At 42.9% G+C, this 17,891-nt stretch overlaps 1 protein-coding gene across 1 annotated transcript; it reads left to right on the plus strand.

The window, feature by feature from the left end:
- Nucleotides 1–468: 468 nt before the first annotated feature.
- Hsp90b1 (heat shock protein 90 beta family member 1) lies at nucleotides 469–14,685 on the plus strand. Its single transcript, XM_090328526.1, has 18 exons — nucleotides 469–643; nucleotides 1,576–1,678; nucleotides 2,394–2,535; nucleotides 3,068–3,184; nucleotides 4,456–4,787; nucleotides 6,105–6,216; nucleotides 6,399–6,518; nucleotides 7,671–7,787; nucleotides 9,222–9,359; nucleotides 9,446–9,523; nucleotides 9,630–9,695; nucleotides 10,090–10,359; nucleotides 10,571–10,816; nucleotides 11,562–11,698; nucleotides 13,284–13,362; nucleotides 13,452–13,607; nucleotides 13,854–13,976; nucleotides 14,403–14,685. The coding sequence occupies exons 1-18, from the start codon at nucleotides 595–597 to the stop codon at nucleotides 14,430–14,432; spliced, it is 2,415 nt and encodes an 804-aa protein (XP_090184652.1). The 5' UTR covers nucleotides 469–594; the 3' UTR covers nucleotides 14,433–14,685.
- Nucleotides 14,686–17,891: the final 3,206 nt, after the last annotated feature.

A 17,891-nucleotide genomic window follows, 5' to 3' on the forward strand; every position in this document is an offset into this window, starting at 1 on the left:
TAACGCGAATGTAGCTCTCGGGGTTGTCCTAGACGTAGGCAGAAAAAAATGACATATAAAATAAATTTTTTTAACCGCGTTGCCATGGCTACCGTTTCCCCTGGTCACGGAATCAACCGCGCTCTAGGACCCGGAAGTAGTTCCGCCATGACCTCTGCTAAAGGGTGGATGTGTGGTGCGTTTACGTTCATTGGACGGTCTCCCTTAGAGGCCAAGGCTTTCCAGGAGAATGGGTGGCCCCGAGTGCGAGGGGCCCGCGGAGACATCTGATTGGCGAAGAGCCGCTACATTTGACCAATCGGAAGGAGCCACGCTTCGGGCATCGGGTACCGCACCTGGACAGTTCCGATTGGCGGGCTCCGGTCCCCCCCACGCGTCTCCATTGGGTGCACAGGGTGCGTGGTGCGGCCCCATTGGTGGGTTCGTGTTTCCCGTCCCCCGCCCTCGAGAAGTGGGGGTGAAAAGCGGACCGACCTGATCGGGAGGTGTAGTGGGCGGACCGCGCGGCTTGAGGTGTGAGGATCCGATCCTGGGTGGGGGGGCGGAGGAGGCTCCTGCGATCCTAAAGGACTTGAGACTCTCCGGCCGCGCGCCATGAGGGCCCTGTGGGTGCTGGGCCTCTGCTGCGTCCTGCTGACCTTCGGTGAGTGAGCCTGGAGGAGAGAACATCCCCCCACCACCCCTGCCTCCAACGCGGCCGCTTCTCGAAGGTTCTGGGGGCGTTGCTGAGCGTGAGCCGTGGGCCGTGGAGGGGGGGGAGGGTCGTACCAGGGCCTGCGGTGGGTCCCGAAGACCATCGCCTTTCCTCGAAAGAAGCTTAGGAGGTTCCACTGACTCCCTCCTTCCTCTGGAAAGAAAAAGAGGAGCGAGTCCCGTGCGGCTCTGAACGGCAGATCGCCCCGAGGTCCCAGCCGACGGGGTGGGGCCTCCCTGGAGCCCTCGCTCCCAGGGGAGCCTGGAGAGCCCCCACACACGCACCCGGGGGACTTCCCGTCGTCGCTGCCACCTCTGGCCGCCCGAGCCGGAGGACCCCCGCCCCGCCGCCTTCGCCTCCCCGCGAGCGCGTTTCCGTTCTTGCATGCGGGTGGGGGGGGGGCGGGTTGTACCCGGGGTGACGGCAGATTTGGCCGCGTCTGGGTTTGGGGAACGGATTATGAACCTTTTCTCAGGCCCGTGTGGGCCTCGTTTCAGTTCCTTTCGCTAGAAGTTGCCCAAATTGTGTTTGTATTCTGATAACGAAGGCCCACGTATTGGCTGGGTCAGTTCGGACGCCCTGCCTTCCTGACATGGCTGTGCGCAACACGTGTGGGTGTCGATGGGGCTCCAGTGACAGTTTGCTAAGTGTTATTTATAAAGGATGAGGGTGGGGGAGGGCAGTGTTGAGGCGTGATGGCTGCACTCCCCCTCCCCCCACCTTTCAGAATCTCCTTGGGACCCCCCCCAGCATCCAAACTAATTGCTGATTTGGGCTCAGTGTGTGTCTTTACCGATTGAATTTTGCAACCGCCACCTTTGCCCCGTTTGGTCATTTTCTGGCTGTTTTAAAGAGTTTTCCGGTGTTAAATGCTCCTCCAGGGTCTGTCCGAGCTGACGATGAAGTCGATGTGGATGGAACAGTGGAGGAGGACCTGGGTAAAAGCAGAGAAGGCTCAAGGACAGACGATGAAGTGGTACAGAGGTCTGTGTCCATTTGAAAAATACAGAGGAATGGGGCTGCATACAATAGCTGCTTCTTTTATAGTTGGGTCTCCCAGGGTTCAGATTAAGTATATCTGCCATGTAAATACAACTTTAAGATTGAACACAGAGAATGTAAGGGGTAACAAGGTGATAGGTTCTCTACTCAAAAAGTATCTTTTGATTCTTAGCCTTAAGAATGACCAAAAAAATTGAGTGAGGACTATGTATTAGCTCAGTGGTAAAGCACATGAGGCCTAGAGGGGGAATAAAAGGGATGAAACCTATGGAAAACGATTTTGATAATTGTATTGCCTAATATTAGTGCTGCAATCTTTCAAAAACTAGTTTTGTGTGAAAGAATTTTTGCTACTGGAGCAGTATTTTAAATTTTGACCTCATAAGACATAGGGACAGTTTGGGGGTCCTTATCATGAAGCATGCTTGAGAACAACTTTGCTCCCTACTAGAAGAAAGTTGTTTTTTTTTTTTGTTTTTGGGTTTTGTTTTGATAATTGTAAGAGCCTACCATTTCCAACTCAGTTTCAAAGGTAGCAACTGTGATAAATGACAATAAGCCGATATATCAGTGATACCTTACATTTTAACCTTTATCACTGCAGATAATATCCAGAGGCCACTGGAGTACTCATTACATACAGATCCTGTAGTTTTTAAGGGAACTAAGAATTTGCTTTTCTAACTGATTTCTTTAGAGAGGAAGAAGCCATTCAGTTGGATGGATTAAATGCATCACAAATTAGAGAACTTAGAGAAAAATCTGAAAAGTTTGCCTTCCAAGCTGAAGTTAACAGGATGATGAAACTTATCATCAATTCACTGTATAAAAATAAAGAGGTAAGCAATAAGTGGTAGGTAGGATATTTTGTTTCAGTATTGTGGAATTTTTTTTTTTTCTTTCCATAGTAACTCAAGTCAGTAAAAGCTCATGGTAATTCTAATAGTTAACATACATGAGAATTCATTAGTATCTATGTATGGGGGGAGACTTCTATTCCTTTCACTTTCAAATATGCTAAATAAATAGTTGAGAATCTTGCTCTCTTATGTTGCACACATAAAGATGACTGGTAACAGCCACCAGTGTTAGCATCCAATGCAAGCATCCCTGAGAGTTGTTACAGCCCTTGGTGCAAGGAACTACACTTCTAATAGAGCTGTTCTTGCAACATGAAAAGGTTCATTCAAAGACAGCTTTTTTGTATGGTGGGTCACACCTGTAATCCAGCTATTTCGAAGGGATGGAGAGGAGGTTCAAAGTCCAAGGCTGGGAGATAAAGAGTGGCTTTTAAAGTGAGTTTGGCCTGATATTCAACATGATACAGTTTCTTGACTAGTCTTAAATATATTCTGTCTGGATTTCATTTAGATTTTCCTGAGAGAATTGATTTCTAATGCTTCTGATGCTTTGGATAAGATAAGGCTAATATCACTAACTGATGAAAATGCACTTTCTGGAAACGAAGAACTAACTGTGAAAATTAAGGTAAACTTCTCTTAAAAGAAATGGGAGCCAGGCATAGTGGCTCATGCCTGTAATCCTAGCTACTCAGGAGGCTGAGATCTGAGGATCAAGGTTCGAAGCCAGCCAAGTTTATGAGACTGTTTATCTCAGTTAACCACTAGAAAACCAAAAGAAGTGCTGTGACTTAAGGGATAGGGTGGTAGCCTTGAGCTGAAGAGCTCAGGGATAGTGCCCAAGCCTAGAGTTCAAGCCCCAAGACCAGGAAAAAAAAGAGAGAGAGAGAGAGATGGGGAATCCGTATTAGGCAAGATAGGATAAGCTGTGCTTCAGTGACAAGTAGCCCAGTAGTCACAGTGGCTTAATGCCTCAGAAGTCAGCAGACTGGCCTTTAGGTCAAGTCTTTGCCTGATTTTATAAAGTTTTTGGGTTTGGTTTGATTTGTTTTATTTTTTTGCCAGTCTTGGGCCTTGATCTCAGGGCCTGAGCATTGTCCTTGGGCTTTCTCAAGGCTAGAGCTCTGCCACTTGAGCCTCAGCACCACTTCCAGCTTTTTTTCTATGTATGTGGTACCGAGGAATGGAACCCGGGTCTTTGTGCATGCTAGGTAAGCACTCTACCACTAGGCCAAACTCCCAGCCCTGATTTTGTAAGATTTAAAACAGCTATACCCATTTGTGTGTTTATGTCTCCAAAGGAAATAATAATTGTGATTGTGACTTCATGGCTTATAAAGCCTAAAATGTTTTATTATTGGGCTCCTCAGGAAAAGTTGTCCAGGGCCTGGCATAAGTCATCATGCCACTGGCTTCCTATGGCCATCTGAAGTATCTCTCTGTTGCTGTGGTACAGAGGGTCACACTAATTAAAGGCTCAGCCTGTTTATACATCACTTCCACTTTCCATTCATTGGCTGGAACCAATCACAAAGCTTCAGTCCTACCATATTCCTAGATAGCTAGGGCTATTTGCTGAAGAAAGAACACACAACAGATTTCAAAGTTTCCTGTAAAACCCCCCCCCCAAAAAAAAAAGCAAAACAAAGTTTTATTTTTCTCAACTATGTTCTGAAGCGTTTATTCAGGGATGTAACTTGGTAGAGTGCTTTCCTAGCAATTACAATGCCCACCATTACTTGTTTTAAAGAAGTTCTTATGCCATAAGATGCCGTACATGGATGGGGATGTATCTTTTTGCAATTTTTATGCCGGAATGGATGTGGCCTGAGGTGGTGGTTTTTCTGCATAGGATAACATTAAGTGATTATGACTCTTTGGTTTTTGTCTTGCTTTTAGTGTGACAAGGAGAAAAATCTGCTGCATGTCACAGACACTGGAGTAGGAATGACCAGAGAGGAGTTGGTTAAAAACCTTGGTACCATAGCCAAATCTGGGACAAGCGAGTTTCTGAACAAAATGACTGAGGCCCAAGACAGTGGCCAGTCAACTTCTGAACTGATTGGCCAGTTTGGTGTTGGCTTCTATTCTGCCTTCCTTGTAGCAGATAAAGTTATTGTCACATCAAAACACAACAATGACACCCAGCACATCTGGGAATCAGACTCCAATGAATTTTCTGTAATTGCTGACCCAAGAGGAAACACCCTTGGACGGGGAACAACAATAACGTGAGTATTACTGATTGCCAACAAGCATTAGTGGTTACAAGTCAGTCACTGGTGGCTCATGCCTATAATCCTAGCTACTCAGGAGGCTGGGATCTGAGGATTGTGGTTCATGGCCAGCCCAGGCAGGAAAGACTGTGAGAGTCCCATCTCCAGTTAACAACCAGGAAAAAAAAAAAAACTGAGAGTAGCCCTGTGGCTCAAGTGGTAGAGAGGGCTAGCCTTGAGCTGAACAGTCCCAAGTCCAGAGTTCAAGCCCCACAACTGACAGAGAGAGGGGAGAGAGAGAGAGAGGGAGAATATTAATGGTCACAGGAGAATCTTGATTCTCAAGTTGTGGCCTTGTGATCAAATGGCTAGACTCTGATTTCCTTACCCACAAAATGAAGATACTGAGCTGGGCCCAGGTTCCACATGCCTGTAATCCTAACATCTCAGGAGACGGATCTGAAGATCTGATCCTTGGATCTCAGCCGCCTCCACAATGCTGGGATTATAGACATGCACCATGGCATTCAGCCAGCAATGGATGAAACTATGATTCTACCAATTCTTTTACTTGTATAGCTACATACTATATACTTGGGAGTGTATTATAACTTGGAGATTTTCAGAAGGGGCAGGTGGAAAGTAAGCATTTTGTAACCATGGAAGTGTTCTGTATATGTGCTGTTTAGTGGCAGCCACATGTGGTTGTAGGAATGTGGACTGTGACTGCAGTTATAGCTTTATCTTCAATCACATGTGCCTGGTGAGTTACATAGTGGTTGAATGATTCCAGACTAGCAGGATGTGAGCTAAGACACTATTGATTCCATTTTTTGCCAGTCGATCTCACTTTGAGAAATGAAAACCCAGTGTATTCAGGAGATTTGAAATATTTCCATTTTTGCTTAAAACTAATGATATTTTCCACTTGAGGAGTGGCAAAGAAGATCTTTTGTCCATTGTGGGGCTTGAACTCAGGGCCTGGGCACTGTCCCTGGGCTTTTTTGCTCAGTACCTAGCTAGTAGAGAAGATTTCTTTGCTGTCCACACATGTGGACAACTTGGCTTCTTTGCTCCTGGTTGATACTCTGCCACCTGAGCCACATCTCCATTTCTGGCTTTTTGCTGGTTAACTGGAGATAAGAGTCTCTTGGATTTGTCTGCCTGGGTTGACTTTGAACTGTAGTCCTCAAATCTCAGCCTTCTGAATGACTAAGGAAAATTCTGTGAGTATGGGCACATCTTGGATTTCATAGACCAGCTGACTATTATCATTATTAAGGTATTTAGACAAATGTATAACCATATCTTAATAGCTTGTTTTTCTTGCAGCCTTGTCTTAAAAGAAGAAGCTTCAGATTACCTTGAACTGGATACAATTAAAAATCTTGTGAAAAAATACTCACAGTTCATAAACTTCCCAATTTATGTATGGAGCAGCAAGGTAAATCTACATTTGTAAAATTTAAGTGTGTCACCTTGTCACACAGTCACATGTTTAGCACTAAGGATACAGGTTAGATATGGCATTCAGTTGAGACTCTGGGGTTTGAGCTGTTTTTATTCTCTGTAGACAGAATCAGAATTGCTAAGCAAATTAACCATAATTATACTGTGCTTCAACAGACAGAAACTGTTGAAGAGCCCATGGAAGAGGAAGAAGCAGCAAAGGAAGACAAAGAGGAAGCTGATGATGAAGCTGCAGTGGAGGAAGAAGAAGAGGAGAAGAAGCCAAAAACTAAAAAAGTAAGGGGTCTCCAGGAGCCACATTTCAAGAGAGCAGCAGTGAATGTTCTAGTTCTGTCAACCTGGCTTTTGGGTTGTCTGTGTACAGTGTGTTCTCTGGAGTGCTAAAGTAGCCGATAGCAATCTTTGTGAGTACCATCTACCTCCACAGGAATTGTAGGATGTGTGGCCATTCCACACTCAGCTTGAAATCCTCAAAGCTTTTGGCACTCACCCTTGTCTTTTTTGTTGCTTTTCTGCTGGATCTGGAGCTTGGGTATTCATTGTCCCTGAGCTTTTGTGCTCATGGCTAGTGCACTACCACTTGAATGACCCACAGCTCCCATTCCAGCTTGTTGGTGATTGAGATAAGAGTTTCACAGACTTTCCTGGCCAGGCTGCCTTCAAACCTTAATTTTCACACAGGTCTCAGCTCTCTGAGTAGCAAGGATTACCAAGAGTAAGCTACCAGCACCCAGCCACTTTTGTCTTTTAAAAGGAGAGAAAATGGCTTTAAAAAAAAAAAATATATATATATATATATATCTAACAATCAAAGTTTGAAACTAGCCCAGAAGACAAATCCAAGACTCTCTTATCTCTCCTTAACCACCAAAAAGCTAGAAGTGTGGCTCAAATGGAAGAGTATTAGCCTTCAAGCCCTAGCACCGGCACCAAAAACAAAAAAAATTGAATTTTATATGCAATAGGAATGTATAATTTCAAAATACATTTTCTTTGTGGGGCATGGTGTAATTCTGGCTCTTAGGAGGCCTAAACAGAAGGATCTCAAGTTAAGGCTACCTTATACTACCATTTTCCTTTTAACTCTGCTTAGGAATTGATTGAATCCAGCACCTCCCGAATGCTAAACAGTCCTCTACTATACATGGACCTAAGTCCTCAGCCCTCCAAAGGATAATTTAAAAGGAGTTTTTATCTAGTTAATTAGCCTTTATCAGTTTTAATGCTGACTAATTGCCCTTCTATACTAAATATTGGCCATGAATATTGAGAGGAAGACTTTGCTTTTAAACCCAATAACTAGGAACCGTACTAGACAATGTAAATAAATCCCTGGGAATTTTATATGCTCTCTTGAAATAAACAAATTAGAATTACTTCTAGGTTGACAAATGGTAACAGACTTAACAAAATGTTGTTTAACTCCAGGTTGAAAAAACTGTGTGGGATTGGGAACTTATGAATGACATCAAACCAATATGGCAGAGACCATCTAAAGAAGTTGAAGAAGATGAGTACAAAGCTTTCTACAAATCATTTTCAAAGGTAAATACTATGTTAGAATTCTCTAGCTTCAGTTATTGATGAGTAGACAAAATTCTTTTAGTTCAACTATGGTGACTTTTTCACAAAAACAAGATTTAAGAAACACCTAAGAAACACTTCTATAAGCATATCAAGTCAGAATATTCTATTGATTAATCATAATTGAAATCACATTTATATTTCACTTGCATTTTTGAGATTACTATCTCACTAGGGACAATTTTCGAGAGAAATTAGCTTCTAGAAAAATGTTGTTGGCTGGGTGAATAACCTAGTGGTAGAGTGCTTGCCTCGCATACATGAAGCCCTGGGTTCAGTTCCTTAGTACCACATACACAGAAGTAGCCATAAGTTTCACTGTGGCTCCAGTGGCAAAGCACTAGCCTTGAGCAAAAAGTGTCCAAGGACAGTGCCAGAGCCCTGAGTTCAAGCCCCAGGACTGGCAAAAAAAAAAAAAGTTGATGGTTTCACTGAGGCTGAATTGCTAGCTTTTAATTTGATAATGAAATATTAGAAAATCTGAAAATGTTTTAATACATTTTTATCACTCAAATTGCCTTTATAATCCTGAATGTTATACTTTTTTTTTTGCCAGTCCTGGGGATTTGAACTAGGGCCTGAGCACTGTCCTTGGGCTTTCTCAAGGCTAGAGCCCTACCACTTGAGCCACAGCACCACTTCCAGCTTTTTCTATGTATGTGGTACCAAGGAATTGAATCTGGATCTTTGTGCATGCTAGGCAAGCACCCTGCAAGTAGGCCAATCTCCTGCCCGAGTTATATATATATAGTTTTTTTTTTTAAAGAGACAATTGAAATCAATTTTGAGTATGCTTTATTTAACCCAATCTGAAATAATGTTACTCAACCCAATCTGAAATGTTACATCAGTAGCTAAATAACTTTTGCAAGTTGAGTCATTTTGTATCCTTTTTTCTCTTAGTTTATACTATTTCTTCAAAATATATTTTGCACATAGCAACATTGGTGAGGCCAGACTACTTATTCCCTTCAGTTCACCATAGCTGCAGTAGGATTCTGATGCTGCATTCCTCTGTTACCTAGGCTGCAAAACAGAGGTCAGCAGTACGCTAATGAGCTGCTGTGCTCAGTCAATTGTTGTTGCTTTTCCTTTCCTGCACTTTGTGAGGGACTTTTTTTTTTCCTGCCAGTCCCAGGGCTTGAACTCAGGATCTGAGCTCTGTCTTTGGGCTTTCCTTAAGGCTAGTGCTCTACCACTTGAGCCACAGCACCACTGCTCACTTTTTTCTATGTATGTGGTACTGAGGAATTGAACCCGGGTCTTCGTGCATGCTAGGCAAGCATTCTACCACTAGGCCAAACTCCCGGCCCGGGACTTTCTTTTTAAGGAAATGCAGCACCTAGTAAATTGGTTAGTCTTCACATTGCTTTTTCATGTGCCTTTTCAATGCAGGAAAGCGATGACCCCATGGCTTATATCCACTTCACTGCTGAAGGGGAAGTGACCTTCAAGTCAATTTTATTTGTGCCTACGTCTGCTCCACGTGGTCTATTTGATGAATATGGATCTAAGAAGAGCGATTACATCAAAGTGAGTTTTAAAGTGGTGTAATTTGAATTTAAAGAAGAACATGTGAGCATGCATGAAGTAACTAACTGTTATTGTGCTCTTGTTAGCTGTACGTGCGCCGTGTGTTCATCACTGATGACTTCCATGACATGATGCCCAAGTACCTAAACTTTGTCAAGGGTGTTGTGAGTATCCTAAGATTGGAGCAGGGGCCTGTGATCGATGGGGTCCTTTTTTCTTTGCCTTGGCTTTCTTTGTTTTTATTGCTCACTGAACGTTTGCCACGTGCAGGTGGACTCAGATGATCTCCCCCTGAACGTTTCCCGAGAAACTCTGCAGCAGCATAAACTACTCAAGGTGAGGGTCACAAGGGAGGAGACAGGCTCTGTGGAGAGGCTTGCAAAAGAGCCTTGACTGTGGGAAGTTGAAAGACCCCTTCCCCTGGTCGACAGTTACCATTTATTTTGTCCTAAGAATCTTTCAAACTTTTCCTTAAGTCTTTCTCCCCCAGTACCTTCGTAATTAGAAGACTCTCTTTAGAAGTGTGTGAAAATTATGTATTTTGTACTCACACTGTAATTTTAGCTCTGTGGGCCATGGGGTGCCCCGTGATTCCCTGCCCCTTGAAAGGCAGTAATGGTGATGCCCTCCCTGCCTGCCAGGTAGCTAGTTCTATCCACTGCTACCCTGGTCCCTTGTATTCCCAGAGGTTTCGGGTGGATTCTTAGTGTTATTCTTTGCTTTTCTTTAGGTAATTAGGAAGAAGCTTGTCCGTAAGACTCTGGACATGATCAAGAAGATTGCTGATGAGAAATATAATGATACTTTTTGGAAAGAGTTTGGTACCAACATCAAGCTTGGTGTGATTGAAGACCACTCAAATAGAACCCGTCTTGCTAAACTTCTTAGATTCCAGTCTTCTCATCATGCAACTGATATTACTAGTCTAGACCAGTATGTGGAAAGAATGAAGGAAAAACAAGACAAAATCTATTTCATGGCTGGGTCCAGCAGAAAAGAGGTAAGTTGAGATCCATCTGTCTAGTGGGTAGCTGGGGCTTTTGAAAGGGAAAAGAGAAAAAGCAGACTATTGTTAACGTCAGCTGCTGACCAGCAAGTCGTCTCCTAATTCTTTCAAGTGGGGTTGTTCATGCTCTACACAGAAAGCTGGGGCATGGGGAGTAGGAAAGGCCAGGCTTGGAAGACTTAGGTTATTTCTCTTGGTTCTCTAGGCTGAGTCTTCTCCATTTGTTGAGCGACTCCTGAAAAAGGGCTATGAAGTTATTTACCTCACAGAACCTGTGGATGAGTACTGCATTCAGGCCCTTCCTGAGTTTGATGGGAAGAGGTTTCAGAACGTTGCCAAGGAAGGAGTGAAGTTTGATGAAAGTGAGAAAACAAAGGAGAGTCGTGAAGCAACTGAGAAGGAATTTGAACCTTTGCTCAACTGGATGAAAGATAAAGCTCTTAAGGACAAGGTATTTTTCTGGGAATCATAAATTATGGAATTTTTAAGCCCTGCCTTTAGAATGTGTGGTTTTCAAACAAATTAATCTGCAACTGGTGATGACCATTGAAAATGTTGTAAAGAGGCGTGGCACACGCCCATCGTAGTAGTCAGGAGCCTGAGGCGGGTGGTCTCAAGTTTAAGGCCTACCTAGGCACTTGTCAAGACCCAGCCTCGTAAAGGAAAAGGTGGCTAGGTGTGGAGCTCCACGGAAAGCACTTGCATAGCATCTTGAGGCCCTGGATTGAATTCTCAGTGGTAATGACATTTGGGGAGGAAATTTTTAAAAGTTGCTCTTGCCAGGCACTGGTGGTTCATACCTGAAATCCTAAGTACTCAGGAGACTGAGACCTGAGGATTGTAGTTCAGAGCCATATTAGGCAAGAAAGTCCCTGAAACTTTTATCTCCAATTAATCACAGAAAAAGCCAGAAGTAGCTCTGTGGCTCACAGAGCGCTATCATTGGGCAAAAGAGCTTCAAATATTTACTTTCTAATGGAATGCAAGCTGTTTCTATGACCTATCTTTATTTTTGAGACAGTGTCTTTAGTTAGCTCATGACGCCTCCACCTTGCTATCTTCCTGCCTCTGACTCCTTTCAGGGATTGCAGGGCCTGTTACAGGTTTAAATGAATGGTAAAGTCTTAGGAAGTTCAAATATGATTACTAAATGAACCTTACTTGTCGACACTTAACATTTGCTTTTCCATCCTAAGATTGAGAAGGCTGTGATTTCACAGCGCCTGACAGAGTCTCCCTGTGCTCTTGTGGCGAGCCAGTACGGATGGTCTGGCAACATGGAGAGGATCATGAAGGCACAGGCATACCAAACCGGCAAGGACATCTCAACAAAGTAAGCAGCTGGGAAAAGTCGTGCCCAGATGTCGCCCTTGTCCAACCTGCCTTTAGCCTGCCTTGTCAGAGAATGCTTGCTTCTGTACAAAAACAGATGTGCTGGGCACAGGAGGCTGAAATCACAGTTCAAACCCAGCCCAGGCAGGAAAATCCTGAGTCTTATCTCTAGTTAACCACCAGAACACTGGAAGTGGTGCTGTGGCTTAAATTAGTAGAGCACTAGTCTTTAGCAAGGGAAGCTCAAGTATAGCACCCAAGCCCTAAGTTCAAGCCCCATGACTGACAAAACAAAAACAAAGACAGATATTTTATGTGTCTACTGAATACTTGATAGAAAGCAGTTTATAGACATTCCTCCTACATTAGATTGGAAATGGTGTTACACATACTATCTATACTTTTGCACTATAAAAATAGTGTCACATAGCCAAGTTCATGTGACTCGTATCTATAATCAGTTTAAGAGGCTAAGATCTGAGTATCACGGTTCAAAGCCAGCTTGGGCAGAAAAATTCAGCCAAGTCCTAAAGTTGGGAGGTCTGGCTCAGCTGGTAGCATGGTAATGAGCCAAGTAAAAAAAGATGAGCTATAGCACAAAGCCTGGGCTTCAAGTCCTAGGACTGGCACCAAAAAAGAATGGTACCATATATATATATATATATATATATATATATATATATATATATATATATATATATACACACAAGTACACTGTTCTATGCTAATCTTCCATCCACTTAAAACAATATAATAGCTATTCAGAACATGTCTCAGTTTCAGCAGCCATTTAATTAGCAGGGTTCAAGCAAAGGTTCAGGCACTCACTGTCTATTCACTGCTGGTTACCAGTGGGCATGGCATCTATTGTGACTTTCAGTCAGGATGACTAGAATCAGTTGGGATGAATTAAGCCTGACATAGTTAATGGATATACCAGCCTCTGAGCTTTAGAGGCTACAGGAGAGAATGTGGTCATAGCTAATAATAAAATGCTAATGATTAGCATTTTCATGGGCAACATCTCTCACCCAGAGCAGTAAAAGTAAAGTAAGGGAATGGGCAAAGGAATGCGTAGGGGAATGGGACAGTCATCAGTAAAATCCCTTCAGTTCCCCTTTTTACCTAACCATGCCCAGCCCCCTTTAAAGGACAGTAATTACTAAGCCTGATTTTTTTTCTTGTAATTAATAGAGGGGTTACATTATATTCACCAGATAGAGGATGCATTACTTCATAAACATTGATTCCCTTTCTCCTGTCTTGGTCCCCATTTCCCTCCCCTTAACCCCGCCCTTCATCTTGTTTTCCCCCCTTCCCTATCCTGTTTCAAATAACCAAATAAACATATATACAATATATCAGATAACAAGGTAAGATACTATAATAATATGAGATGACCAAGGGACATCAAAAGAGATGAGAGATAACATAGTACATTAAGGACAATAATCACTTATTATATGGTTTTTGTTTCTATAGACAGCCTGATTTTTGCAGAAGTTAACTGTTATCTATAGTTAAGAGTAGAGGAAATGTAGGGCCCTAAAGTGTGTGTTTTATTGCCCATTTTTGTCCGTTAACAGTTACTATGCCAGTCAGAAGAAAACATTTGAAATAAATCCCAGGCATCCATTGATCAGAGATATGCTTCGACGAATTAAGGTAACACAGAGACCACACACTGGCCTTGTCTTTTGAACGGGAGTATTTCCTATTACCGGATAATGAGTGAAACTTTGCTTCTACCACAGGAAGATGAAGATGACAAAACAGTCTTGGATCTTGCTGTGGTTTTGTTTGAAACGGCAACTCTCCGGTCAGGGTATCTTCTACCAGACACTAAAGCCTATGGAGATAGGATAGAAAGGATGCTTCGCCTCAGTTTGAACATTGACCCTGAAGCCAAGGTTTGTCCTCCACTCTCCCATATAGGTCTTCTTTAAGATTTCAGTATATTTGTCACTTGAGTTTACCTAATTTCTAGTCTTGGAAAAAGCATTGAATGTCTTATTCCCCATTTTGTCAAGCACGTTAGAACGTGCCCTTGTAGATCCTCTTCCCTTTTGCCTGCCTCCTTTGTCCTCTTGACTGTATCTCAACTAGAAATGGGGGTAAACTGAAGGCATTAATGGGCTTGTGGATGTGGCCTCTAGGTGGAAGAAGAGCCAGAAGAAGAACCAGAAGACACAGCAGAAGATGTGGAGCAGGACTCGGAGCAGGATGAAGAAGAAGAGATGGATGCAGGAACGGACGAAGAAGAACAAGAAACAGCAGAGGTAGGAGGGAGCAAGAGTGGGGCCCACACCTATATTTTTAAAAAGTTAGGCTTGTGTGACTTAGTAGAAGGCAGACTAGACTAGTACTTCTTACAGAAATAGTCAGGAATAGGAATTTCAAATCAGTTTTCAAAAGCTTAAACAGACCATGTTTTCTCTGATCTTTGCTTGAAATATTTTACACATATTGGTACATTTCTTTTTGTCTACTATAGCAGCACTAGCTGCTGTAAATTCTGATTACACACGTTTGAGGAGCCATTGCACGGCGTTTTGGGTTCTGTCTTACTCTGCAGATAGGCAATGTCTGTAATACTGGAAATGGCTGATCCCACTGAAATGGGGTTTTGTTTTTTAATGTGTTACTCTTCTGTAAGTTTGGGGTTTCTAATTGTGTTTAATATATTTCTGTTTTTGTTTTCACAGAAATCAACAGCTGAAAAAGATGAACTGTAAATGATACCACGGACCCTGTGTGGAGAGGGAATGTGAAATGTTTAAGTCATTTCTTTTGAGAGAGACTTGTTCTGGATCCCCACCCCCCACCCCAAGCCTTCCTCACCCCCTGCACTGTAAAATGTTGGAAGAAGTGGGTTTTTTAGTTGAATTTTTTTTAACATTCCTCATGAATGTAAATTTGTACTATTTAACTGACTATTCTTGGTGTAAAATCTTGTCATGTGTATAAAAATAAAAAAGATCCCAAATACCTGTGTTTTACCTGTGTCTTTATAGTATGTAGCGTCTGTGTATGTGTACTGATACTGTGGCTTGAACTTGGTTTTATGCACTTGCTTAAGTTCTTCAATATACCACTAGAGCCACACCTCCACTTCTAGCTTTTAGCTGGTTAACTGGAGAAAAATCTTGTGAACTCCTACCTAAGCTGGTTTTAGAACCAAGATACTTAAATTTCAATCAGCTAGGATACTAGATTTCAAGCTCTGGTGGCTCAAGTGATAGATCCCTAGGGTAGAACACTTGTCTAGCCTATATAGTCTTAGGTTTGATCCCCAGTGCCAGAAAGCCTAAAGTCTTTCCTGCTTCTATGAACAGTAGCTCAGTCTTGGACAAACCTGCTTCCTTCCACTATAAATTTCCATTGTCAACTAACATTGCTAGAAACTCAAGCTAAAGCTATCAGGTTGTATGAAATTAATGACTTCAACTTGCTCTTCGGTCTTAAAATTACAAAATCAAAATTGCCACCATTACCAGCTAAAAAGTATCACTCCCTCAGCTTGGTAAAAATCCTACAAAATCTGCTTAACTTGACCTAATGTAATTACCAAACAGACTGCCACTGGCCTATTTTTGACTTTTAAAAATTAGAAACAGCTTTACTAAGGAACAATCCTTAATAAACCAATAGGAAAAGTTTAATTACCAGCTAAAATACTCAAGGATATTTAAAAGGTAAAGGACTTGGTTATAGGGGAAAGGACAAGGGCAAGCACATGCTACCAGTGTAAGCACAGACATGGGACTGGTGTGGAGGGGGAGCTGAGCTGCAATGCAAGTCTAAAGAGTGATCCTAACCCTCAGGTGGAGGGTCTACAACTAAGTAGGTCCATCAGAGAACGCCTTCCTGCTATGCTGTGGGGGGAATAACCACACCTCGCCCATTTCTGGCCCACTTCTGTCGGGCACTGACATATATATATATGGCTTTGACAAAGTGCTTAGTAGCTGAGGCAATCATTGCACAAGCTGACAAAGCTACTGCTGGCTGTGCTCCTCCCACTGGGGTGAATCTTTCCTTGGGAAATCTAGCACATTTCCACACCCACCAGTGTATTCTCACAAGAGAGGGTAACTTAAAAGAGGGAAGAAAGCTCGTGATAAAACTCTAAGAACCAGCATTTCCTGAAATAAATATGGCAGAAGGACCAAGCAAGTAGCAGAGTATCAGTCTAGTAAATGCAAAACCCTGAGTCTGAGCCACTGCACTGGGGGAAAAAAAGGCATCTGGGCCAGGAGCTTGGCCTAGTGGTAGAGTGCTTGCCTAGCATGCCCAAAGACCCAGGTTCAATTCCTTGGTACCACATACAGAAAAAAAAAAAGGAAATGGTGGAGTGCTAGCTTTGAGGAAAGCCCGAGGACAGTGCTCAGGCCCTGAGATCAAGCCCAAGACTAGCAAAAAAAAAAAAAAAAAAAAAAAGTGGCATCTATATTACAAGCTTCATTTCCTAAAAAAATTTTTTTCACAACTGGCTATTTGGTGGTTTATGCCTGCAAATCTAGCTACTCAAGAAGCTGAGCTCTGAGGATTATTGTTCAATTCCAGCACGGCCAGAAAAGTCTCTGTAACTCTTATTAACCAACAAAAAAGCCAAAGATGTGGTTCAAGTGGCTGAACACCATCCTTAAGCAAAAAAGCCAAGTGAGGGCTTAAGGCCCTGAGCTCAAGCCCCAGTACACACACACACACACACACAAACTGAAACACTTTTTCAAGAAAAAGAAGAAATTCAATTGTCATTATTACCTTAATATAAAACTTAATATAAAACTTATCCAGGGCCGGGAGTTTGGCCTAGTGGTAGAGTGTTTGCTTAGCATGCACAAAGACCAGGGTTTGATTCCTCGGTACCACATACATAGTAAAAGCTGGAAGTGGTGCTGTGGCTCAAGTGGCAGGATTCTAACCTTGAGAAAACCCTGAACTCAAGCCCACGACTGGCCAAAAAAAAAAAGTTTGAGTCTTATCTCCAATTAACCACCAGAAAACTGGAAGTGGCACTGGGTCAAGGGGTAGGGTAGTAGCTTTGAGCTGAAAAGCTCAGGGACAGCGCCCAGGCCCAGAGTTCAAGTCCCACAACAGACAAAAAAATTAAAAATAGCAGTCTCAACTGAAAAATCTTCACCCTCAGGCTGTTGGTAGAATGTGCTAAGGTACAAAATGACAGAATAAAAAAAAAAAAAATGGGGGGGCAGTCTTTGGGCTTGAATTTAGGGCCTAGGCTGTGTCCCAGAGCCTCTCTACTCAAGACTGGCACTCTACCACTTAAGCCACAGCCCCACTTCCAGCTTTTTCTGTGTATGAACCCAAGGGTTCAAGCATGCCAGGCAAGCGCTCTACCATTAAGCCACATTCTCAGCCCCATAATCAAATCTTTTAAGACTTCAATACTAATAGCCAAGACCCATATCTGACAGTAACTTGCCACTGGCAAAGAATTCTTGGTCTAGACAATTTTAGTTTTGGCAGTCGTGGGGCTTGAACTCTGGGCCAGGATGCTGTCTCTGAGCTCTTCAGCTCAGTGCTACTGCCCTACCCCTGGGCCTGGCCTTTGAGCTCTTCAGATCAGGGCTATAACCCTACCCATTGAGGCACAGCCCTACTTTCAATTTTCTAGTGGTTAATTGGAGATAAGAGTCTCATGGTCTTTAGTGCCTAGGCTGGCTTTGAGCCGAGATCTTTAGATCTCAGCCTCCTGAGTAGCTAGGATTATAGGCATGAGCCACCACACCTGGCCTTCGACATTATCTTTAAAGATGCAGAATTATTTTGTTCTCTTTTCTTCCTTTTACTCTTTTCCTGCTGCCTTTTGTTTGGGGATTTTCTTGGTTTGCTTTTTTCTACAACTTGAGCCACAATACCACTACCAGCTTTTTTGGTGGTTGACAAGATGAGTCCCTCAGACTTTCCTGCCCAGGCTGTCTTCAAACCATGATCCTCAGATCTCAGCCTCCTAAGTAGCTAGGATTATAGGTGTGACTCACCAATGCCCAGTGCTTCAGTTTTCAGATACAGGGTCTGGGCTTCATAGCACAGGTTGGCCTAGATGTCTTGATCTTCCTGCCTCTACCTCCTGAGTGCTAAAATTATAGGTGGGTGTCAGGATGCCCAACTGGTTAAAATGTTTGTTAGGTTCCTAATGTGGTTATAACAAAGTAACACAACTAGATGAC

Source organism: Megascapheus bottae, chromosome 2 (assembly GCF_031878675.1).
Source record: "Megascapheus bottae isolate mThoBot1 chromosome 2, mThoBot2.hap1, whole genome shotgun sequence".
Taxonomy (NCBI): Eukaryota; Metazoa; Chordata; class Mammalia; order Rodentia; family Geomyidae; genus Megascapheus; species Megascapheus bottae.

Bases quoted from the DNA above. Each gene is read 5' to 3' on its own strand.
- Hsp90b1 (XM_090328526.1), top strand. From the start codon at position 595: ATGAGGGCCCTGTGGGTGCTGGGCCTCTGCTGCGTCCTGCTGACCTTC. The intron at 3,185-4,455 runs GTAAACTTCTCT...TCTTGCTTTTAG, and splicing joins AACTAACTGTGAAAATTAAG to TGTGACAAGGAGAAAAATCT. The intron at 13,608-13,853 runs GTTTGTCCTCCA...TGTGGCCTCTAG, and splicing joins ACATTGACCCTGAAGCCAAG to GTGGAAGAAGAGCCAGAAGA.